Below are 23,006 nucleotides of genomic sequence, written 5' to 3'. Positions count from 1 at the left end.
TGTGAGTAAGCGAAAGTATGACTGAAGAAGAGATCGCTTGAAAGAGGTGAGTGGGGATAGGATCAAGTGGACAAGTAGTAGGATGATTGGACAGGAGAATTTTGGAGACGTCCATTTCTGAGAGTGGGAAGAAGGAGGATAAAGAGTGTGCGTCGGTCATTGTGAAGTTGTCCTCAGTCTGCGGTGTGGAGAATTGGTCACTGATGGATCTTGTCTTATTTGTGAAGAAAGCTGCAAAGTCGTCCGCTGTAAGAGTCGATGGAGGAGGTGGAGGTGGCGGATTAAGAAGAGAAGAGAAAGTCTTGAAGAGTGTCCGAGCATCACAGCTCTAAATAATCTAGCATCTAAATAATCTACTGATACCTGTGAGGAATTGCTTAAGTTTTTAACTAATAAAATTGAGAACTTTAGATCAGTGTTTACTCCCACCTCATCTGCTACTCCACCTGGTTGCTGAGGGGTACTGGCTACTTTTAACCAATTTCAGCCCATCTCTCTCATTGAATTGAGGAATTTAGTATCACATATGAAACCTACTACTTCATCTTTTGATTCGATCCCCTCCTCTATTATAAAGGATGTTTTTGATGTAGTCGGTCCCTCCATTCTGGTCATCTTAAATCTATGTCTTGCATCCGGCACTGTTTTTAAGAATGCGGTTGTCCAGCCCCTGCTCAAAAAACATGATCTCGATGTCAAACTCCTAAATAACTACCGTCCCATTTCTAAGCTTCCTTTAATCTCTAAAGTTTTGGAAAAAGCCTTTCTGTCACAGCTGCTCCCCTTTTTGACCACTCACAATATACTAGAACTATTTCAGTCAGGTTTTAGATCATTTCATAGTACTGAAACCGCTCTGCTCAAAGTAGCCAATGATCTTCTCCTTACACTAGATTCAGGTGATAATGCCATCCTGATAATATTGGATCTTCGACACTATCGATCACAACATCCTCCTTACTCGCCTTGATCAGCAGGTGGGCATTAGTCAGTCCCTCCAGAAAAATGTGATTATGCGATCGCCTGATTTATTGCATAATCAGCCAAAGGCCGATCTTTTGCAGCATAAATTGCCGATTTCAGAAAGCAAAATATGCGGGGCTAGCATGATTTCATAATCCCTGTATTTTTGTTGCAAAAAAATCACATATATATTAGCAGAAAGTTGAAAAATGTTGTGTTTACTTCAGTCAAGTAGGTGCCATTTTCCCCTTATTGCCATGGGAACCTTACGCAGTGACATAATTACGTGACGGGAACATCATCTGCGAACTCCACGGTGAAACCAGGGTGAAACTTGAAGCGCGCAAATCATTCTTATTTGCCAACAAAAATAAGCGCAAAAGAACACGCGAAGCAGTTTCCCGATTTGTTACATGACAGTGGACACAAATGATATTGTGAGAACTTGCGAAAACTGCGGTTTGATGAAAAAGAGAAAAAAAGGTGATTCCCCCAGCACCCCCTTCTCACTAGGCTACTAACACTGTTGTAGTTTCATTCAGAAGTTGATGCAACTTTACAGTTGTAAGATTGCTCTTTTTTGTTACAGAACAGTACCATAAACTTTCAGTTGTAATTATATTAGTAGTATGTAAAATAATTTACGTTGCAGTAAGAGATTGCAACTTAAATATTCTGTGGTTTAGTATGCTCGCTTATCATAGGAAGTAATAAGAAATTACTCTTTACATTAAGGTAGTAGCCTAGTGAGAAAAAGGTGTTGGGGGAATCACCCCTTTTTTCTCTTTTTCAGTCTCAATTTCATCGCATAAAATTTGAAAAAATATCCCGCATATTCCAACAATCACAAAAAAATCTGTGTTTTTCTGGAGGGACTGATAAGGGAGACTGCATTACTTTGGTTCCGTTCCCATCTCAATGATAGGACTTTCTCCTTTTTTTTGTTTGTTTTTAAGGCACTTAATGGGCTCGCCCCAACCTATATCACCGACCTTGTACAGCCATACTCAGTTCAAAGGTCACTGAGATCCTCAAACACAGGGCCCATGCTTGTGCCGCACTCACGGCTTAAACAGAGAGGTGGCAGAGCCTTTGCAGTTGCTGCCCCACGTTTGTGGAACCAGCTCCCCCAGGATATTAGATCTGCCCCCTCCATTACTGCATTCAAATCCAGGTAAAAAACTCATTTTTATTCCTTGGCTTTCCTTGTTCCCTGACCTGATACTTCTTTTTGTTTTCTGTATTTCTGTGTTGTGTGACCTGATATTGAAGGCTTATTTTTATTAATGTTTTATATAATTATGATTATTGAATCTACGTGTTTATATTTTTATTGTCTTTTTAGCTATTCATTGTACAGCACTTTGGTCAGTTTTGTGCTGTGTGTAAATGTGCTTTATAAATTAAAATTACTAACTTACTTACAACTGCACACAATTTTGTTCTGATTTTGATAATAGAAGATGTTCATAATTGTCATTATTTTTGTTTAAATATACATTTCGAAATCATGTAATCTAATTATATAAAAACAGTAAAACTGAACAATTTTTTTTCCCTTCTTTTTAATGATGCAGGAATCTTGCAATAATGGTAAAATACTGTGGTAAATGACCATGGCATTTATTTTGCTCCTTGGTGTTTATGAAAGCGTTATTTCCAGCTGGTAGTGTCACTGTGCTGAGATAGCAATGCTGGGGACAATGTCAATGATTTGCATGAAAACACTGAATACAAATGTTAACGTGTTTCACTGTTGTGCAGTACAAGAGGAAATGGTCTGATGAATAAACTCCAAGCTCCATGATGCTTCACTGCAGTGTCTGTGTCAGTGCGCTAGTGTAAGAGCAGTCTGATTCATTCAGTGAATCGGCTCGTTTGAGTGATTCACGTTAACGAACCTCGTTTCATAAATGTTTTGCTAAATATCGATTTATTTTTATAGGAGACATGTTGTGTGTAATGTGCATCGTTTGTGATTTCACCTAACAATTTTACTTCAATCCACTACAATGTTTTTTTTTTCATTCGAGTGATTCATTCGCTTCGTCCGAATCATTCTAAAGAGTCGATTCCCGTGAAGGCTCGCTGAGGAGTCGGACATCGCCACAGTGCGCGCGGATGCGGGGAAGATGGAGGAGGAGGCAGGAGCTGTGTGAGGACACAAAGATGCGGATTATGGAGGCTTGCGCCGTTAAATGAATAAAGCACCAGAGAAGACGCAAAACCGACACGGGGACGAACACAGGTCACCGACAGGACCCTAAAAGACGGCTTCCCTTCTGCATCCATAGAAACAGAATAGTCATCTCATTCTATCAGCTCGTTTCTTAAAGAGCGTGCCGGGAGGTTTTAAAATTGGGCTTCAAGTACGGTGTTTCCATATAATAATTCTCAAAAACGATAACAAGGAGTGAAACGGGGATGGTTGTCGCTGATTGTCAATGCGGATGATGGAGAAAGCGCTCGAAGGATGATAAAGACGAGCCCGGTGTCCTCTAGTGCTCGCAGGGATTGGGAACTTGCGCATTCTGTGCGTTATGACGCCATAACAGACACAACTGACACTTGAGCGATCTGAAGTACACGAACGGATCAGGATCTGAGCCCCTGGAGAGATGAGGGTCCCGTGTCTGCTTCTGTTCTCATGGACATTAGTGTCCCTTCTGCCGGTCCCCTGCTCCGGATCAGTGCTGCTCCGCTTCCCGCTGCGGCAGGGGCCCCTCTCACAGACCGCGGGCCCCCGGGGCCCCTCCAGCTCCGCACGCGCACGCGCACGCGCACGCGCACGCAGAGCAGTCAGGGCGGGGACTTTTGTCAACATGATCGACAACCTTCGAGGAAAGTCAGGACAAGGGTACTACATCGAGATGGCTGTGGGCACTCCGCCTCAGAAGGTGAGGAGTCCATCACCAGACGATTCTCCTATAGGCTATGTGTGCTGTTCTCAGGCCATTCTCATTTTCTTTCGTATTTTGTATTAACGTCATCTCTACTTATTTATTTATTTGCAGAAATAGTCTTGCAATATGAATATAACCACAATATACAGCAAAATACAGAAAACTATTCAAAATATATTCCAGTGTGGACATAAATACTTTTAAAACATTTCGGAATTATTTAATTTATAACCTATCTTCAAAAATTATTAGACTAGAATATACATATTACCTTAAAACAAGAAATAAAGAACATGTTTTACTTTTATTCAAAACATTTTTTTTTTTACCACATTGTTTTCTGCTGTGTTTTAGATCTTTGTGCTTCATGGAAATACTGCACCATTGATTATTAATGACTAAACGCTGTTAGGATTTAATTTTAATAATTTTACTGTGTGTGTTTAGTAGTGTAGGGCACAGACTGATGACTGTTGAGACACGCTTCAGTCTCGGAACAACACTGTACTACTGTCTACTACACACACACTACTGAAGACCTGCCTGCCACCTTTTCAGTATAACAAACATACATGTACCCACAATAATCATTCTACTGGTGTGTTTGCTGCATTCATGCATTTCTGGGAATCAAACCCTTGACCTTGCCAGTGTTGTGCTCTACTGGTTAAACCACAGGAAAACTTGATCTAAAATATGACAGAGTGAGAAAATCACACTTTCTTCCAAGCCACGGGAGATCTCTGCTGAACTAGTATCATCACTGTAACTTTTTATTTGAACAATTGTTACCATTGTCTCCTGTATAATGCTTAATACACGAGCTTGAGAATGACGTGGAAGGAAATGAATGAGTGTTTCTGCAGCTGACAGCTGTCACATCATCATTACTGTGGGTAAGGTCACATAATGCATGTGGCATAGGGGTGCACTGGGACGAGGTTAGGACGCAGTGAGCAGAAATAACAGGAAGCCCACAGGACAAATCAATGACGTGAGGAGACTACAGCAGACACAGAAAGGAGAGAAGGAGAAGTGTGCTGAATCTAAAACATTCATCTGATCAGCATCAGCTATTCAAAAAAGCTTTTATTAGCTGATGTTGAGCGCAGAGCAGCTGATGACGTATAATTATAGAGTCTAATGAAGGCAAGTGACAGAGTTACCTGTGCTATAGAAACAAACAAAAAAAGTGTAATGACTCGCTCAGCAAGACTCTCGGAATATTCTGCAGTCTGCTGCCAGCTAGACTCTGAAATGGTCATTGTTGACACAGTTTGAGCTCAATCATTTCAGAATGAACGCGGACATGGCCACCGCTCAGCCGTCCATCTGCTAAACCTGCTCGAGATCTCAGGAGTCCCAGACATGTCTGCAGCTCCGTCTCGTGTTCAGGTTTCAGCCCTCGTCTCTCTCCCTCGGTGTGGATCACGTTCTGCTTGCTCAGGGAGTCTAGATCAATAATACATCTCATTCTTAAATACCCCTTCACAAACACACAAACACCCGCAAGGTCACAGAACGAGCGTCAGCTGAAGACCTGAGCCACATCTAGAGACTGCAGTGCCCTAAAACAGGCTGCTTACACTGCACCACTCACATTTCTGCACACATTGTTTGCATGTAATCTTGAATGTTTCCCTCTGTTTCAGCTAAATATCCTGGTGGATACGGGCAGCAGTAACTTTGCAGTCGGCGCCGCCGCTCACCCGTTCCTCCACAGATATTACCATCGCTCCCTGTGAGTACTGCTAACATCTCACACCAGGGCTGTAACACTACAAACATGACGCTTCGCTACACACACCGGTCTTGATGTCACACTTCAGGATGGTTTTGTTACAGCAGGAGGAAAGAAAGACTAAATTTCTTCTTTTTTTTTCAAAATTAAACTGTGGTTTACTGAACAAATTGCTCACTCTTTAAATAAATTCAATTATAATTCAAAATTCAAATTTTCTTAGTGATAAAAAATCTATCTCAGCTTCTGCCCTAAAGTCTAAACTACAGTGAACCCTTACACATTACTATAATATTACAGTTAACATCAGAGCCCAAAATTAAATTAGTGGTTATTTGTTTATTTTTTAAATATAATAATCAGCAAAAAAAACTTAAAAAATGTATAGAAACATATTTCAGACAGGAACCACTTTGGCAAGTTTACTTGAGTTTATTGAACACAATTTATCTTTGGCAGTATGGTTCCTTATGGGGGTTCTTGCTCCCAGAATAATTGAACATACAAGAGCTTTAACATTAACCCCCCGGAACCATGAATTTAGAAATACATAATAATTAAGACTTTTAATAAAGTCTTTAAAGCAAACGGTGATAATCATGTAGATGTGGCAGTGGTACATCTATCCCGTAGCCTGATTATAAAGATGGGTGTCTCTCCGCAAAGAGGTCCATGCCAGCTAAGATTTTTGGAAGCCTTAGTGATCTGAAACAAAGAAGACAACAGCCAGAAGGTGCGCAGTAATGTGCTCATGCATATAATGGGGAGGGAGGGAGGGTTGCGAGTCGTTGAGCATACTTACCGAGCAGTAGTGGCACGTATATATATATATGTCCCGTGTCTAATAGGAGAGATGTGGTGATTGGAGCGATTTGACAGCTGACCGCATCAGCTGTTCACAGCCTTGCCTCCGTGGCCTGACTGAACTGACGCTGCACTTGATAAATTGCACATAATGCAGTTTTTAAATTAACTTCTAAATGCAATTCTAAAATTAATATTTGTTGTTCAAATATAATCATTTACACAGTGGCTGTCTATCTTGTTTCATAACAGATTTATTTGTCTGTTATGAAACTATAATGGGTATTTTATAAACTATAATGCGTATGTAGTGTAATATTTCGAGTAACACTCTCCTCTTGACTTGATTTCTCTAGTGAACTATCGAGCCATGGACACTGATGACTAGCCTGAGCTAAATGAAATGTTATGTGACATCTAGTTTCCAAGCTGATTTACTGACGTTTTTCTGTGGGTGAAACACTGATTGAGTGATTACATGAGGCTTGACATGTCCATTCATGTTTATTTCACATTAATATTAATAGTAAGAGGAAGGGATGATCACACTGCCGTCAGAATGGAGAGGTTTACACAGCCATCTGTCACACCTCATCAAAGAGCATCAAGACAGCGTTTATTGTCTGAGTTTACTGAAGAAGATTAAAAAGGCATAATTTAAAAGAGGAGACTTCCTTTCTTGTGAAAAGTAACTATATATAAACTGGAAGTTTCCAGTGAAGTTTCACTCCAAGCATACCGGAAATGTTTGTTCAGAGAATGTGTACTGCTACACCTGATTCACACACAAAAGGGGCACGATGTGTATATCTGAAGAAGCTGTTGCCACAGTCAGCTTGTTGTCTGTGTCTTCAGCTCGTCGTCGTACAGAGATCTGGGCCGTGGTGTGTATGTGCCGTACACACAGGGCCGCTGGGAGGGCGAGCTGGGCACAGACCTGCTGTCCATTCCTCATGGGCCCAACATGTCTCTGAGGGCCAATATCGCTGCAATCACCCAGTCTGACCGCTTCTTCATCAACGGATCCAACTGGGAGGGCATCCTCGGACTGGCCTACGCCGAGATTGCCAGGGTGATCTTTCTGTAGCTGTCATAACTTCACAGAGCTTGATGAAGAGGCGCTTCTGACCCGGTGTTGTGTCTTTCAGCCGGACGAGACTCTGGAGCCGTTCTTTGACTCTCTTTTGAGGCAGACCAGCGTCCCAGACGTATTCTCTCTGCAGCTCTGTGGAGCGGGCTTCACCCAGAACTACAGCGCCGGCAGCTCCACTGTAGGGGGTAGTATGGTGAGAACTGACCCCTAAATTCACCATTAACACTGAGAGAGGTGTTCAGCATTAACACTGAGAGAGGTCATTCGCCATTAACACTGAGAGAGGTGTTCACCATTCACACTGAGAGAGGTGTTCACCATTAACACTGAGAGAGGTGTTCAACGTTAACACTGAGAGAGGTCATTCGCCATTAACACTGAGAGAGGTGTTCAGCATTAACACTGAGAGAGGTCATTCGCCATTAACACTGAGAGAGGTGTTCAGCATTAACACTGAGAGAGGTGTTCACCGTTGAGAGAGGTCATTCGCCATTAACACTGAGAGAGGTGTTCGCCATTAACACTGAGAGAGGTGTTCACCATTAACACTGAGAGAGGTGTTCAACGTTAACACTGAGAGAAGTGTTCAGCATTAACACTGAGAGAGGTGTTCACCGTTAACACTGAGAGAGGTGTTCAGCATTAACACCGAGAGAGGTGTTCAACGTTAACACTGAGACAGGTGTTCAACATTAACACTGATAGAGGTGTTCAGCGTTATACTGAGAGAGGTGTTCAACGTTAACACTGAGAGAGGTGTTCAGCATTAACACTGAGAGAGGTGTTCACCGTTGAGAGAGGTCATTCGCCATTAACACTGAGAGAGGTGTTCACCATTAACACTGAGAGATGTGTTCAGCATTAACACTGAGAGAAGTGTTCAGCATTAACACTGAGAGAGGTGTTCACCGTTAACACTGAGAGAGGTGTTCAGCATTAACACCGAGAGAGGTGTTCAACGTTAACACTGAGACAGGTGTTCAACATTAACACTGATAGAGGTGTTCAGCGTTATACTGAGAGAGGTGTTCAACGTTAACACTGAGAGAGGTGTTCAGCATTAACACTGAGAGAGGTGTTCACCATTAACACTGAGAGAGGTGTTCAGCATTAACACTGAGAGAGGTGTTCACCATTAACACTGAGAGAGGTCATTCGCCATTAACACTGAGAGAGGTGTTCACCGTTAAAACTGAGAGAGGTGTTCAGCATTAACACTGAGAGAGGTGTTCACCGTTAAAACTGAGAGAGGTGTTCACCATTAACACTGAAAGAGGTGTTCACCATTAAAACTGAGAGAGGTGTTCAGCATTAATACTGAGAGAGGTGTTCACCGTTAATACTGAGAGAGGTGTTCACCGTTAAAACTGAGAGAGGTGTTCAGCATTAACACTGAGAGAGGTGTTCAGCATTAACACTGAGAGAGGTGTTCAGCATTAACACTGAGAGAGGTGTTCACCATTAACTACCGAGAGAGGTCATTCACCATTAACACTGAGAGAGGTGTTCAGCATTAACACTGAGAGAGGTGTTCACCATTAACACTGAGAGGTGTTCAGCATTAACACTGAGAGAGGTGTTCACCATTAACTACGAGAGAGGTCATTCACCATTAACACTGAGAGAGGTGTTCAGCATTAACACTGAGAGAGGTGTTCAGCATTAACACTGAGAGAGGTGTTCACCATTAACACTGAGAGAGGTGTTCAGCATTAACACTGAGAGAGGTGTTCACCATTAACACTGAGAGGTGTTCAGCATTAACACTGAGAGAGGTGTTCACCATTAACACTGAGAGGTGTTCAGCATTAACACTGAGAGAGGTGTTCACCATTAACTACGAGAGAGGTCATTCACCATTAACACTGAGAGAGGTGTTCACCATTAGCACTGAGAGAGGTGTTCACCATTAACTACGAGAGAGGTCATTCACCATTAACACTGAGAGAGGTGTTCACCATTAACTACGAGAGAGGTCATTCACCATTAGCACTGAGAGAGGTGTTCACCATTAACTACGAGAGAGGTCATTCACCATTAACACTGAGAGAGGTGTTCACCATTAACACTGAGAGGTGTTCAGCATTAACACTGAGAGAGGTGTTCACCATTAACTACGAGAGAGGTCATTCACCATTAACACTGAGAGAGGTGTTCACCATTAGCACTGAGAGAGGTGTTCACCATTAACTACGAGAGAGGTCATTCACCATTAGCACTGAGAGAGGTGTTCACCATTAACTACGAGAGAGGTCATTCACCATTAACACTGAGAGAGGTGTTCACCATTAACACTGAGAGAGGTGTTCAGCATTAACACTGAGAGAGGTGTTCACCATTAAAACAGAGAGGTGTTCACCATTAAAACAGAGAGGTCACTCATCATTAACACTGAGAGAGGTCACTCATCATTAACACTGAGAGAGGTCATTCACCATTAACACTGAGAGAGGTGTTCAGCATATTAGCATATAGCAGACTGAAAATCCTGAAAAGGGCAAGAAAACATTAATAAAACATCATAAAAATATTAAGATTATTTCAAGTCTTAGGAAATCATAGGATAGTTATGTATGTGGAGCAGACCAAAACTGCAGCCATATGAAATATTTTTACTTCTATTTATTTTGTGTTCTTTTTGGAGCTTGTAGGCATGAACATTGTGCTTAACATCTCTTTTGTGTTTTGCACTGACATAAATAAATTTAAATGTACCCTTACTATTAGTAATATCACCCAAACCACTTGGTGGTTAGACTTTTGTAATAATACGATAAAATCCTCATAAAGCACAGTCCAGTATTATTTATTTATTTATTGTAGTTAAACAGCTTTATGTAATGTGAAACAAAACAACTTCAGTGACACACTATAAAAGATTGTGTTGTTCTTTACAGATAATTGGGGGAATCGATCCGTCCCTGTACGTGGGCGAGCTGTGGTACACACCAATTAGACGAGAGTGGTATTATGAGGTCATCATTGTGCGCATCGAGGTCAACGGACAGGACCTTAACATGGACTGCAAAGAAGTGAGAACACCTCTACTGGGTTTGACTTCACAGATACAGTTTCAGAATCTTCAAGCACATGCACTTTTACGTTTCCTGAACATAATCTATTGCTGTTTTTACATTCCTTTTACATATTGATTTTATTGATTTACTCTTGTCTCAAGTCCATATAATCTTAAAATAAAAATAAAATAATCAATGAACTACATTTAAGAAAATATTAGTACAATTATGATCTAAACAAAGACTACAATAAGATAAATAATTTCATAATTATTGTGATTTTATTATTTTTCAGTTACACCTGGCCTTTCATAATTTATAACCAGACCAACAATTTTGCCTTCAGTAAGAGTACAAAAAACGCTAGTGTACGCTGTATATAAAAGTATAATATACATTGTAAGGGAAGAGACTGTCAAATTGTGCAAAAACTAAAACTATTATTTAAGTGTATTTTGGATTTACATAATTAGCATTAGCGAGACAAAGGAGTTTGCCATTTAATTTCAGAAATATTTAACCATCTAAACAACTTCAGACACAAAACATAATTTAAAATGTAATGGAAATGAAGCTTTGATGGAAAGATGAACTTCTAAATCAAACTTCGCCTCTTCTTCATGTATGCCCAGTGTTGGACACTCCCAGCGCACACCTTGACATCAATCTGACATCAAATATTGGTCAAGACTTGTTCAAGATGCTGTAACATCACTTTAAATTCAGTTTGGATGGCAGTTTCTTCCAGGGATAATTGGGAGAAAATAGGAAGCCAAAGCCACACTGAAATTGTTTTAATCTTTATGTAGGCCAATATGTTTGACTTTTAATTGTACATCAGATCAACCTCATGTCAAGTTTTTTGATGCATATTCAACCTGTTTTTTGACGTCAATATTGATATAAGTTTGATGTCTTCTCAATATCAATTGCCCACTGGGTTATAAGAAGTCTTGAATTGAATTGAATACATTGAATAAACTAGGAGGTGTGTGAAAAGTGCATTTTAAACAAGTCTTTTTCCAAATGTGCAAAAGCCAAAATTACATACAGTTCAAGAAACAAATCTGTATTTTTCCAGAGGGTCATGGTTAAGGTTAAGGTAAAGTTAAAGCAAACATTCTCCTTGTTTCTCTCTGTCTCTCAGTATAACTATGATAAAAGTATCGTGGACAGTGGCACCACAAACCTGCGTCTCCCTCGTAAAGTGTTCCAGGCGGCTGTGAAGGCCATCGAAGCAGCTTCATCGGTCAGGTTATCGTCTGAGTTGGTCTCGTTTTCGAACATGCTGAATCAACCAATCAACTGTTTTCTCAATCAACTGGCTCTTTTCCCCCACAGACTGAACAGTTTCCCTCAGGTTTCTGGCTGGGTGAGCAGCTGGTGTGTTGGCAGGTAGGCACCACACCGTGGCACATCTTCCCTGTCATCTCTCTCTACCTGATGAGTGAAAACAGAAACCAGTCTTTCCGCATTTCCATCCTGCCACAGGTACTTCATTCTGCCATTAGAAAAGCTTCATACTGACAAACGAAACTATCTGCTAATATGTGCAAAGTGCACTGCCTGTAACACTGTATCCCACAGTTCAATGCAGTTCTCTCACTTTTACCAGCTACAATCAATCCCCCTTGTGGAGGAGCTGGATCATGTTTCTGTACCATCACACATAAAGCTGTAACTATTCCCTTGAAGGATGAGTTTTGTCAGTTACTCCCTGAAACCAAACATTAACAATATAGCCACACAGCAAACTTCAGCTCGCACTTATGAAGAGTAACAAATGTTAGCATGCATCTTAGTTCACCCAAAAATGAAATTTCAGCCATAATATACTAATCATCAAGTTGTTCAAAACCTGTATAAATGTTTTTCTTATGCTGAATGCAAAATAAGATTTGAAGAATGTTGGTAACCATGACATGAATAAATAATCTGAGTGGATGTGGGAACTTTAAAGTCCAGGTGGTGGATGTCTGCGTGTGGTGTCAAACTTTCAAATATGTGCCTGTTTAAATCTAGATACAAGAAATGGTGTTGACAAAATACAAGGCTCAGGGAGGGATGTTTTGAGGGGTGTTCTCAGGATTGTGATGATAGGGGGGTCATTGTATAAAAATTGTAGTAGGGTTGATCATAATTGCTCTTACTATTAATATTTATACTGTAAATTGTGATATAAATACAACATAATGGGATACAATTACATAGCTGAGCAAATAACAATGATAATGATATAAGCAGTTAAATACATGACCACAATATTGTAATTTACAACAAAATTGCACTGTTAATTTAGTCATAGTACTGGTATTGCTGTATTGTACAACCAAGGTATGCAGAATACCATCTCTGAACACACTGTAGTATATGCACTTAGTGGTTCTGTCCAGTACGCCCCCATACAGTTTGTGTAGTTGGTATGACCCACTGTTGAATGGCTGGTAGCCAACGTTATGAATAGAGTGTGAACAAGCTTGCTTGTAAAGAAGTTCAGTGTTGTAACTCCTGTGTGTACTTGTCTTAATGCCAATTAAGGCTTAAGAGATCACAACACACACAACACATCGAACCCTGAAACAGATGGACTACAGATGCAGAAGACCACACTGGGTGCTGGTCCTGTCCGCTAAGAACAGGAAACAGAGGCTACAATTCACACAGGGTCACTGAAATTGGACAATAGAAGATTGGAAAAACATTGCCTGGTCTGACGAGTCTCGATTTCTGCTGCGACATTCAGATAATAGGGTCAGAACACTTTGGGCCCCTTAGTACCAACAGAGCATGGTTTAAACACCACAGTCTACCTGAGTATTGTAACTGACCATGCCCATCCCTTTATGACTACAGTGTACCCATCTTCTGATGGCTACTTCCAGCAGGATAATGCACATTGTCACAAAGCTCAAATCATCTCAGACTGGTTTCTTGAACATGACGATGAGTTCACTTTACTCAAATGGCCTCCACAGTCACCAGAACTCAATCCAGTAGAGCAGCTTTGGGATGTGGAGGAACGGTAGATTCACATCATGAATGTGCAGCCGACAAATCTGCAGCAACTGCGTGAAGCTATCATGTCACTATGGACCAAAATCTCTGAGGAATGTTTCCAACACCTTGTTGAACCTATGCCACAAAGAATTAAGGCAATTCTGACGGCAAAAAGAGGTCCAACCCGTTACTAGCAGGGTGTACCTAATAAAGTGGCCACTGAATGTATATATATATATATATATATATATATGCCCCCCCCCAATACAGTAAAACTGCACATTTTAGAGTGGCATCAGCATCTTGATATGCCACATCTGTGAGGAGGATGGATTATCTCGGCAAAGCTCCCTAACCCAGCTCATGAAGAATGGGGACAAAAACGTTTATAATTTTATTCAGTGTATATATATTTGCTTGAAAATAAACTTATCAATCAATCAATCAATTTAGTTAATTATAGCCATTGACAATTTTTTTGGGAAGTCAAGGGTTACCAAGAACTCTTTTGTTAACCACATTGTCATTTTTGGGTGAACTATATACAGATATAAATGTTTGGATAACCGCAGTGCTCCATTGAGGTTTGTCTATTTGGAAATGATCAGCTTTTTCCGCCTTTAGGGCATCATTTATTTAAAAGAACACCTATTATGGGTTATGAAAGGTTCAAATATTTTGGTTTTGGGAGTACCCAACAACAGGTTGACATACAAAAAACACTAAAAACACTTTCATTTTCTTATATATGCATTTATTTTTACTTTACTTTCTCAATGACTCCCAAATGATTCGGTCAGCGATTCATTTTTGCAAACCCCTCCTTTGTATGATGCTGATCTGAAGTTATTGGTCTTATTTTAATTTCATCTGCCTGTAATGGAAAACACTATTTTTACTGCTCCCAAAGTGGCACCTAGTGGCAAAGAATGAATTTGCATTTTCATTCAGACCAATGTGGAAAGACCAACACGTGGGCGGGCAATATGCTAATGTTTCATGTTGACCTTTGCTTGAATTTAATTGATTAATGTCTACATGATCATAAGTTTCCTCATGTGTGAGGCTGATATCCGTCTGTGTCTCGTCTCTCTGCAGCAGTATCTGAGGCCGGTGGAGGACGTGGCCTCGGCTCAGGAAGACTGTTATAAATTTGCTGTGTCTCAGTCCAGTACTGGTACAGTAATGGGTGCCGTCATCATGGAGGGCTTCTATGTGGTGTTTGACCGAGAACACAAACGCATTGGCTTTGCGGTCAGCACGTGTCACGGTGAGAGAGCGTTTTCTCTGAGAAACTTACAGAGGCCTCAAATAGTATCATGTTTACATGGGATGGGATTTTTTTTCTTTATTTCAGATAGATATATTATGATTTACAAATAAATTTATTCAATATTTATTCAAAATTGGATCAGATTAAAGTGTGTGAGATAAAATTAGTGTTTAAAAAGACAAATATAGAAAGAAGAAATTGGCTAGTGTTTCCCTTCCAAGGGAACTTCAAACTGCGTCCTGTAGGGGTCACACTGGGGAACACCTTCAGTGTGACCGGTGTCTGAAAGTGAAAGTCGTGACATTTGCCAAGTATGGTAACCCATACTCGGAATTGGTGCTCTGCATTTAACCCATCTAAGTGCACACACACAGCAGTGAGAAGTGAACACACACCTGGAGCAGTGGGCAGCTATAGATTCAGTGCCCGGGGAGCAACTGGGAGTTCAGTGCCTTGCTCATGGGCACTTCAGTCATGAGTATTGAGGGTGGAAGAGAGCGCTGTTTATACACTCCCCTCACCTACAACGCCTGCCGGCACAGAGACTCAAACCGGCAACCTTTGGGTAACTAGTCCAACTCTCTAACCTTCAGGCCACAGCCCCCCCCCCAACTTTCCGTACATCCAGTTGTGTTTTAGTGTATTTGCATGTACAGAAATTTGCATGCAAAACTGATACATTGGTCAACCTCTAATAGCGATCCAAATTAGAATGAGATCCAATATAGTCTTTTAGTTTCAATCTTTCTAAAAAAAATCCCACATTGAATTGTGTCTTGTTTGTTAACAAATCCATGGTAAAATGAAGTAAACAAAGAACCACGTTCTTACTAACACATCCTGGATCTTCATTAAAGGTGTCATATTATGCTATTTAAATGTTTCCCTTTCTCTTTGGAGTGTTACAAGCTCTTGGTGCATAATGAAGATCTGTAAAGTTGCAAAGACTAAAGTCTAAAATCCAAAGAGAGACACACCCCCACATCTCTACGTCATTAATAAGGGGGATTTGCATTACACCGGCCAAATGTTTTTGTTTTTTTTTGACTATGGAGCATTGCCTACTGCCTCATAAAAGCTCCATGCAATCACCCAAGTAATAGCCAGCGGTGTATGAAATACCTGAAAGTCATACGCAAGTAAAAGTGCAGATATCTTCCCAGAAAATGACTTTGGTAGAAGTTGAAGTCACTGTTTAGAATATTACTTGAGTAAAAGTCTTAAAGTATGGGATATTTATTGTTCGTAGGTACAAAAAGTATTTTTTAAATCTTAAATGTACTTAAGTATTGAAAGTGCAAAATGGAAAAGCAAATATATATATATATATATATATATATATATAATGACACAAGATAGTTATAGAGGTTCACAGAACTAACACGTCTAGAACTAAGTCGTGGCCTAATGGTTAGAGGGTTGGACTCGCAATCGAGGGGTTGTGAGTTCTAGTCTCGGGCCGGCAGGAATTGTGGGTGGGAGTTCATCTACAGTTCTCTCTCCACCTTCAATACCACGACTTAGGTGCCCTTGAGCAAGGCATCAAACCCCCAACTGCTCCCCGGCAGAGATGTATAGTAACGAAGTAGAACTACTTCACTACTGTACTTAAGTACTAAAAGGCGGTATCTGTACTTTACTAGAGTATTATTTTTTTCTCCTACTTCCACTTTTACTTCGGTACATATTTTCGCTGAGTTTAATACTTTTACTCCGATATTTTTTTATGTGCTGCATCGTTACTCGTTACAATTATAATAATGTTACGAACCATTCCATTACAAACCACTGCCAGAACTGTAGATGAGAGGTTTGATGAAGCTGCCACATCATTGAGCGAATCAAGCGAGACTGCGTGTGCTGACTGAACTGCTGTGAAGAGAGAGATGAACACCGAGCCGAGCCAGATAATGACTCGTTCACGAGTCAAGAACTGGTTGCATCGGTTCTCGGATGACCAGTGACGTTAGTTCTTTCTGACAGTTTGATTCAATAAACCAGTTGAAGAAAACAGTTCACCGATTCTTTTGCGCTCGATGCAATGGCGTCATTGGCGTTGACTGCACATGGGCTCATAACATTAACACAGAATCAGTTCAGAATCAATCACCAAAAGAATCAGTTCAGTTCAGACGCTCTGTGTGTCGGTTTGCTTCACGCTAAATCACACATGCGCAGTATCATCAGCTCCTCGGTTCACGAATCGGACGCGTCTGACAGAAACGGTTCTTAACTCGTGAACGAGTCATTATCTGGCTCGGCTCGTTGTTCATCTTCAGTTCTCTCTTCACATCAGTTCAGTCAGTGTACTGTTTGAGTCAATGAATTACTCCGGGATATTGGTTTGTTTTAACTCAGAGGGAGTGTCAGACACATTAAACAAGTTAACAGCTTAATTCATCTGTGGATTAATGCGTATTGGAGACGCGAACTGTTTAAAACGATTCAGTTCGATTTGGTGGACTGTTTCAAAAAGATCCGGTTACATCGAATGATTCGTTCGCGAACCGGATATCACAAACTGCTTTGTTTTTAACTGTCTTACAAAAGACACGGAAGAGAAGACAATGCTGAATAAAGTCGTAGTTTTTGCTATTTTTGGACCAAAATGTATTTTCGATGCTTCAAAAAATTCTAAATGACCCTCTGATGTCTTAAGGGTTTGAAACAACATGAGGGTAAGTTATTAATGACATCATTTTGCAAATTGGGCTAACTAACCCTAGTAACCGTTTTTTGTTTACAAGAAGTTCCTCAAAGGAATTGTGATTGTCCTTTAGGTTAATCATTTGAAATAGTAAAAACAATATGTTCAAACTTTTAACTACTTTCTATAATAGCTACATAACACAATACTTCTACTTTTACTTTCAGTACTTGAGTAGTAAATTTTAAAATAGACTACTTGCAATACTTAAGTACAAAAAATGTTGAATACTTTAGTACTTCTTCTTAAGTGTGGTGCTTAAAGAGCACTTCAACTTCTACTCAAGTCACTTTTTTGATAGAGCACTTGTACTTTTACTCAAGTATGGGTCTCTAGTACTTTATACATCTCTGCTCCCCGGGCACCGCAGCATAAATGGCTGCCCACTGCTCCGGGTGTGTGTTCACAGTGTGTGTGTGTGTTCACTGCTCTGTGTGTGTGCACTTCAAATGGGTTAAATGCAGAGCACAAATTCTGAGTATGGGTCACCATACTTGGCTGAATGTCATGCCACTTTCACTTTTTAAGCATTATCGTAACACATATCAACGATCACATTATTTAATAAGTTATTGCTTATCGCATTTTTCTTCAATATCACACAGCCCTACACTGAATAATAGGTAATTAAAAAAAATCCTGTGGGGGCACTTTAATACAACTGTGATTAAATACCAGTTGATTTTAATACCATCACACTGACTTCTTTCATGTTTTTTTATTTTCATTTTTTCATCAGATGTCTACAAAATAATCAGTTCACACAGAGACCAAGTTCTTCTTTAGCATTCATTCTTTTTATCACAAGAACAGGCAACAACAAAGGAAACTGAGCCACAGTGTGCATGTTTCTATGTTATAGATGCAAATATATATTTAGAATAAATGACTGCAAAAAGGAGAGGGACATATTTTCTCTAATTAGTTTATATTGCACAACACAATACTGTTTAAAGTGTTTTGTTGTAATAGTAATATATATGCCCCAGTTATATTGCCTAAGATGAACTGACTTGTTACATGGATGCTCATGGGTCATGGATGTTAGCAACACAAATTGACTATATTGACTGCCTTTTGTCTTTTGGCTAATTTGCTGAATATTCAAGATAAAATTAGCTTAGTCTTTTGTTCATCACCACAAGTCTCAACATTTCCAAACTCAGCATGATATTTATACATTTTTTTATTATTATTTGTTTGACAGGGAAAGCTGTGCGCAGACAGAAACACAAACAAGCACACATATATCCATTTATTTTAAAAAAGAAAAAGAAAAAAGGGCACTTTCTCTCAAATAAGAAAAAGGGCAGGTGCTCAAGTCTCCTTTTATTTTTATGTGTGCATGTGCCTGCATATGTGAACGAAACAGCAGAAGCTCTGAATGAGACGCAGATTCACTCTCAGCCAGCAGGTGGCGCTCATGAACAGCAATCACACAGTGTTTCCTGGGTTAGCGCTGTAAACAAAGCAGAACTGCTAATATCACTGCTTTAGTATGCATCCTTCTGAAGCAAGATAAAAAAGAAAATGCCATCTTTTTTTTTTTTTTTTAAGTCGGTTCCCCTCAGAGATACAGTACATTCATATAAGCTCCTACTCCTATTGTATCGTGATATGTTTAGCATCTGATTTTAATAATCACATATTAGAATAAATTTTCAACTGGCTCGCGGTTCATCGTTACATCCCTAATATTATATCACCCTGGAGCCCAAGACCGGTTGCCCACTGAAGCTAAGCAGGGCTGAGTCTGGTCAGTACCTGGATGAGAGACTCTGCTCCTGGAAGAGGTGCTAGTGAGGCCAGCAGGGGGCGCTCACCCTGAGGTCTGATGGGGACACTATACTGTCAATAAGCACCGTCCTTCAGATGAGAAGTTTAACCAAGGTCCTGACTCTCTGTGGTCAGTAAAAATCCCAGGATATCATTCAGAAAAAGTAGGGGTATAACCCCGGCATCCTGGACAAATTCACCAATTGATCTCTGAGCATCATGGCCTCCTAACAATCCCCATATCTTCATCACTCTGTCTCCTCTCCACCAGTGAGCTGGTGTGTGTGTGTGTGTGTGTGTGTTCTGGAGCATCATCAGGTGTGTGTGTGTGTGTGTGTGTGTGTGTTCTGGAGCATCATCAGGTGTGTGTGTGTGTGTGTGTGTTCTGGAGCATCATCAGGTGTGTGTGTGTGTGTGTGTGTTCTGGAGCATCATCAGGTGTGTGTGTGTGTGTGTGTGTGTGTGTGTTCTGGAGCATCATCAGGTGTGTGTGTGTGTGTGTGTTCTGGAGCATCATCAGGTGTGTGTGTGTGTGTGTGTGTGTGTGTGTTCTGGAGCATCATCAGGTGTGTGTGTGTGTGTGTGTGTGTGTGTTCTGGAGCATCATCAGGTGTGTGTGTGTGTGTGTGTGTGTGTTCTGGAGCATCATCAGGTGTGTGTGTGTGTGTGTGTTCTGGAGCATCATCAGGTGTGTGTGTGTGTGTGTGTGTTCTGGAGCATCATCAGGTGTGTGTGTGTGTGTGTGTGTTCTGGAGCATCATCAGGTGTGTGTGTGTGTGTGTGTGTTCTGGAGCATCATCAGGTGTGTGTGTGTGTGTGTGTATTCTGGAGCATCATCAGGTGTGTGTGTGTGTGTGTGTTCTGGAGCATCATCAGGTGTGTGTGTGTGTGTGTGTGTGTGTGTGTGTGTGTGTGTGTGTGTTCTGGAGCATCATCAGGTGTGTGTGTGTGTGTGTGTGTGTGTGTGTTCTGGAGCATCATCAGGTGTGTGTGTGTGTGTGTGTTCTGGAGCATCATCAGGTGTGTGTGTGTGTGTGTGTGTGTGTGTGTGTTCTGGAGCATCATCAGGTGTGTGTGTGTGTGTGTGTGTGTGTTCTGGAGCATCATCAGGTGTGTGTGTGTGTGTGTGTTCTGGAGCATCATCAGGAGGGCATGTTTTTGTGTCATATCAGGACACAACTCTGTATAATGACATGGGTATGACACAGGTATTACAAGGAGAGGGAGACTTATGAGCACATAACCCATGTCCCCATTTTTCAAAACACATAAATCATACAGAATGAGTTTTTTTGAGAAAGTAAAAATGCACAAAGTTTCCTGTGAGGGTTAGGGTTAGGTGTAGGGTTGGTGAAGGGCCATAGAATATACAGTTTCTACAGAATAAAAACCATTACACCTATGGGATGAACACACTTTACACAAAAACAAACATTAATTATGCAACTATGCAAAATCATTACCCTGACCCTAACAACATCGTCATGCAGCTTAAAAACAAAACAAAACATACTGTAGTATTCAGACATCCAGCAGGTTTTATTACATTTATGTGTATTTTATATGAGAGTATCATTGTTTCGTGATTGAGATGTCACCCTATCTTATTTTTGGTTGATGTTGTTGATTCTGCTGTTCTCCAGTCCACGATGAGTTCCGCACCGCTGCAGTGGAGGGACCCTTCCATGGCCTGGACCTCGAGGACTGTGGCTACAACGTCCCTCAGACTGACGAGTCCACATTAATGACCATCGCCTACATTATGGCAGGCATCTGTGCCCTGTTTATGCTGCCTCTGTGCCTCATGGTCTGTCAGTGGCGCTTTACACGCTGCCTTCATCCGCTGGGCGCTGGAGATTTCTCTGATGACATCTCCCTCCTGAAGTGAGCCATATCTAAACAGAATGATTTCAGTGCTGGTAAAACTGGCCGTACTCGAGGGTCTCAAAGAAGGGCAATTGATGATATTGATGAGACTACATTGATTATAACTATATATAATTGTGCAACTGCACACACACACACACACACACACACCCTAATGGGCTGAGGATTTTGTGCCCTCTGACCCCTTTTGAGTACATGTAAAATGTGAATGATCTTTTATCTTACAGTCTTTTAAGTGTGGATAGCTGTCATGGGACTGTTCAAGTTAAGTTCTGTAAAGATCTGTAAACTATGTGAGCGAGTGTGTTTGTGTTTAACAGTTTGTTCCCTATAATATGATGTCACGTTCTATAATATGATCTATATTGATTGATTTTCAAAATGAATAAGTGATGTAACAAAGTACTGTTCGAGTCACTGTTTATGACACACCAGTCCCCATAAATACTGTAAGGAACTCATATTACTATTACTTACTAAAGCAACATGATCTTGTGACTGTATTCATTTCAAGCTTATAGTTTATAGACCTATATTATTTGTAAAAATGATTGTCACTAGGAGAGAACATGTCCAGTCATATTTTACCCCTAAATCTAAAGGAAACAATAAGAAATTATATTTGAACATAAAGCCTATTTTAGGACCAAAAGGGCTTTTTTTTTTCATGGCAATTTTAGTAACATTTTTATTACCTCACTGAAAAAAATAAAAATAAAATACAAATATTATGATATATTTAATATATTATTTTAACTGCTTTCCATTTTAATTAATGTAGTGGTCTTAAAATAGGATACATTTTCTTTATGCAAAGAAAAAATAAATCGCTATTTTTATTTTTTTGTGTGCAAATAAATTTAAACAAAAATTAAAATAATATATATAAATAGATGAAGATTTTACAGTCAGATTTTACCTGGACACGTTTTCTAAAAATTTACTCTAGAGCAGTCATATCTAAATTATGTAACAGATATTCATCCGCTTTTGAATAATTTCTCTTGACACATAACTGTAATGCTGACTTCACTTTGCAAATATGATTGCACACGCACACACGCAGAGAAATGCAACCAAACAATTGCTGCCTATCCTTGTGCATATAATAACTCACATTAGGAAAAGCACATACTTTCATACATTATCTTAACCAAACCTTCAGATTAAGCCAGAACAAAACTTGTCTACACTGAAAGATCTGCAAAACAGGTTCCTACTGCTAACAAACTTAATGTATTAATGAAAATCCAACATGAAATGTAATAAAGTACAATACACAATAATGTGTTGTCTTCTTTCTTGGTGCGTATGTGATACAGTATGGAAAACTCTTTGTTTCCCCCTTGTGGACAGAGGTAAATTATTCTGAGATTCCTGATCACATAATTGTAGATTTGATGGGAGATAATGTTAAACCATGGTGTTCTTTAAACTGATTAAAGATTTTGTCTGCCTCCCAAACAAACTCTATGAAACTACAAAGACTGTTTCAGAATTTGGACACTAAATAGGAAAATAATCTACTTCTCACTGATTTAGATGTTATTAATGCCAGAATTTTGACAATGCAGCGATTTGATATTTCTTGTTAATTTATCCACTGTAGTAAAAACCTAGTTTTTCTGTAGGTAGAATCACTATCCTTCCACAGCTTTAGGAGCTGTTATCTTGATTATAGGCCTTTATCACACTTCTGCATTCGAAAAGCAAAGCTTCCAATAGAAATGTGTAGCCTGTATCAATGACAGTGCCTATAGCACAATATTGTTGTGCAGTTTATCACAGATACTACATTTAAATCAGTCAACCTCAGTTTACAATCATTACCCGGGTATGATGAAA

At 40.1% G+C, this 23,006-nt stretch overlaps 1 protein-coding gene across 1 annotated transcript; it reads left to right on the top strand.

Moving 5' to 3' along the window:
- Positions 1-3,038: 3,038 nt before the first annotated feature.
- Positions 3,039-22,447, top strand: bace1 (beta-secretase 1). The gene is made up of 9 exons (XM_052576647.1): positions 3,039-3,860; positions 5,519-5,607; positions 7,267-7,483; positions 7,560-7,697; positions 10,402-10,536; positions 11,669-11,770; positions 11,863-12,012; positions 14,617-14,788; positions 20,918-22,447. The coding sequence occupies exons 1-9, from the start codon at positions 3,582-3,584 to the stop codon at positions 21,160-21,162; spliced, it is 1,527 nt and encodes a 508-aa protein (XP_052432607.1). The 5' UTR covers positions 3,039-3,581; the 3' UTR covers positions 21,163-22,447.
- Positions 22,448-23,006: the final 559 nt, after the last annotated feature.

The sequence above is a fragment of the Carassius gibelio genome, chromosome B15, assembly GCF_023724105.1.
Source record: "Carassius gibelio isolate Cgi1373 ecotype wild population from Czech Republic chromosome B15, carGib1.2-hapl.c, whole genome shotgun sequence".
Lineage (NCBI taxonomy): Eukaryota > Metazoa > Chordata > Actinopteri > Cypriniformes > Cyprinidae > Carassius > Carassius gibelio.
The sequence above is the reverse complement of the archived record's forward strand: the minus strand, read 5'-3'. Positions and strand labels throughout refer to the sequence as shown.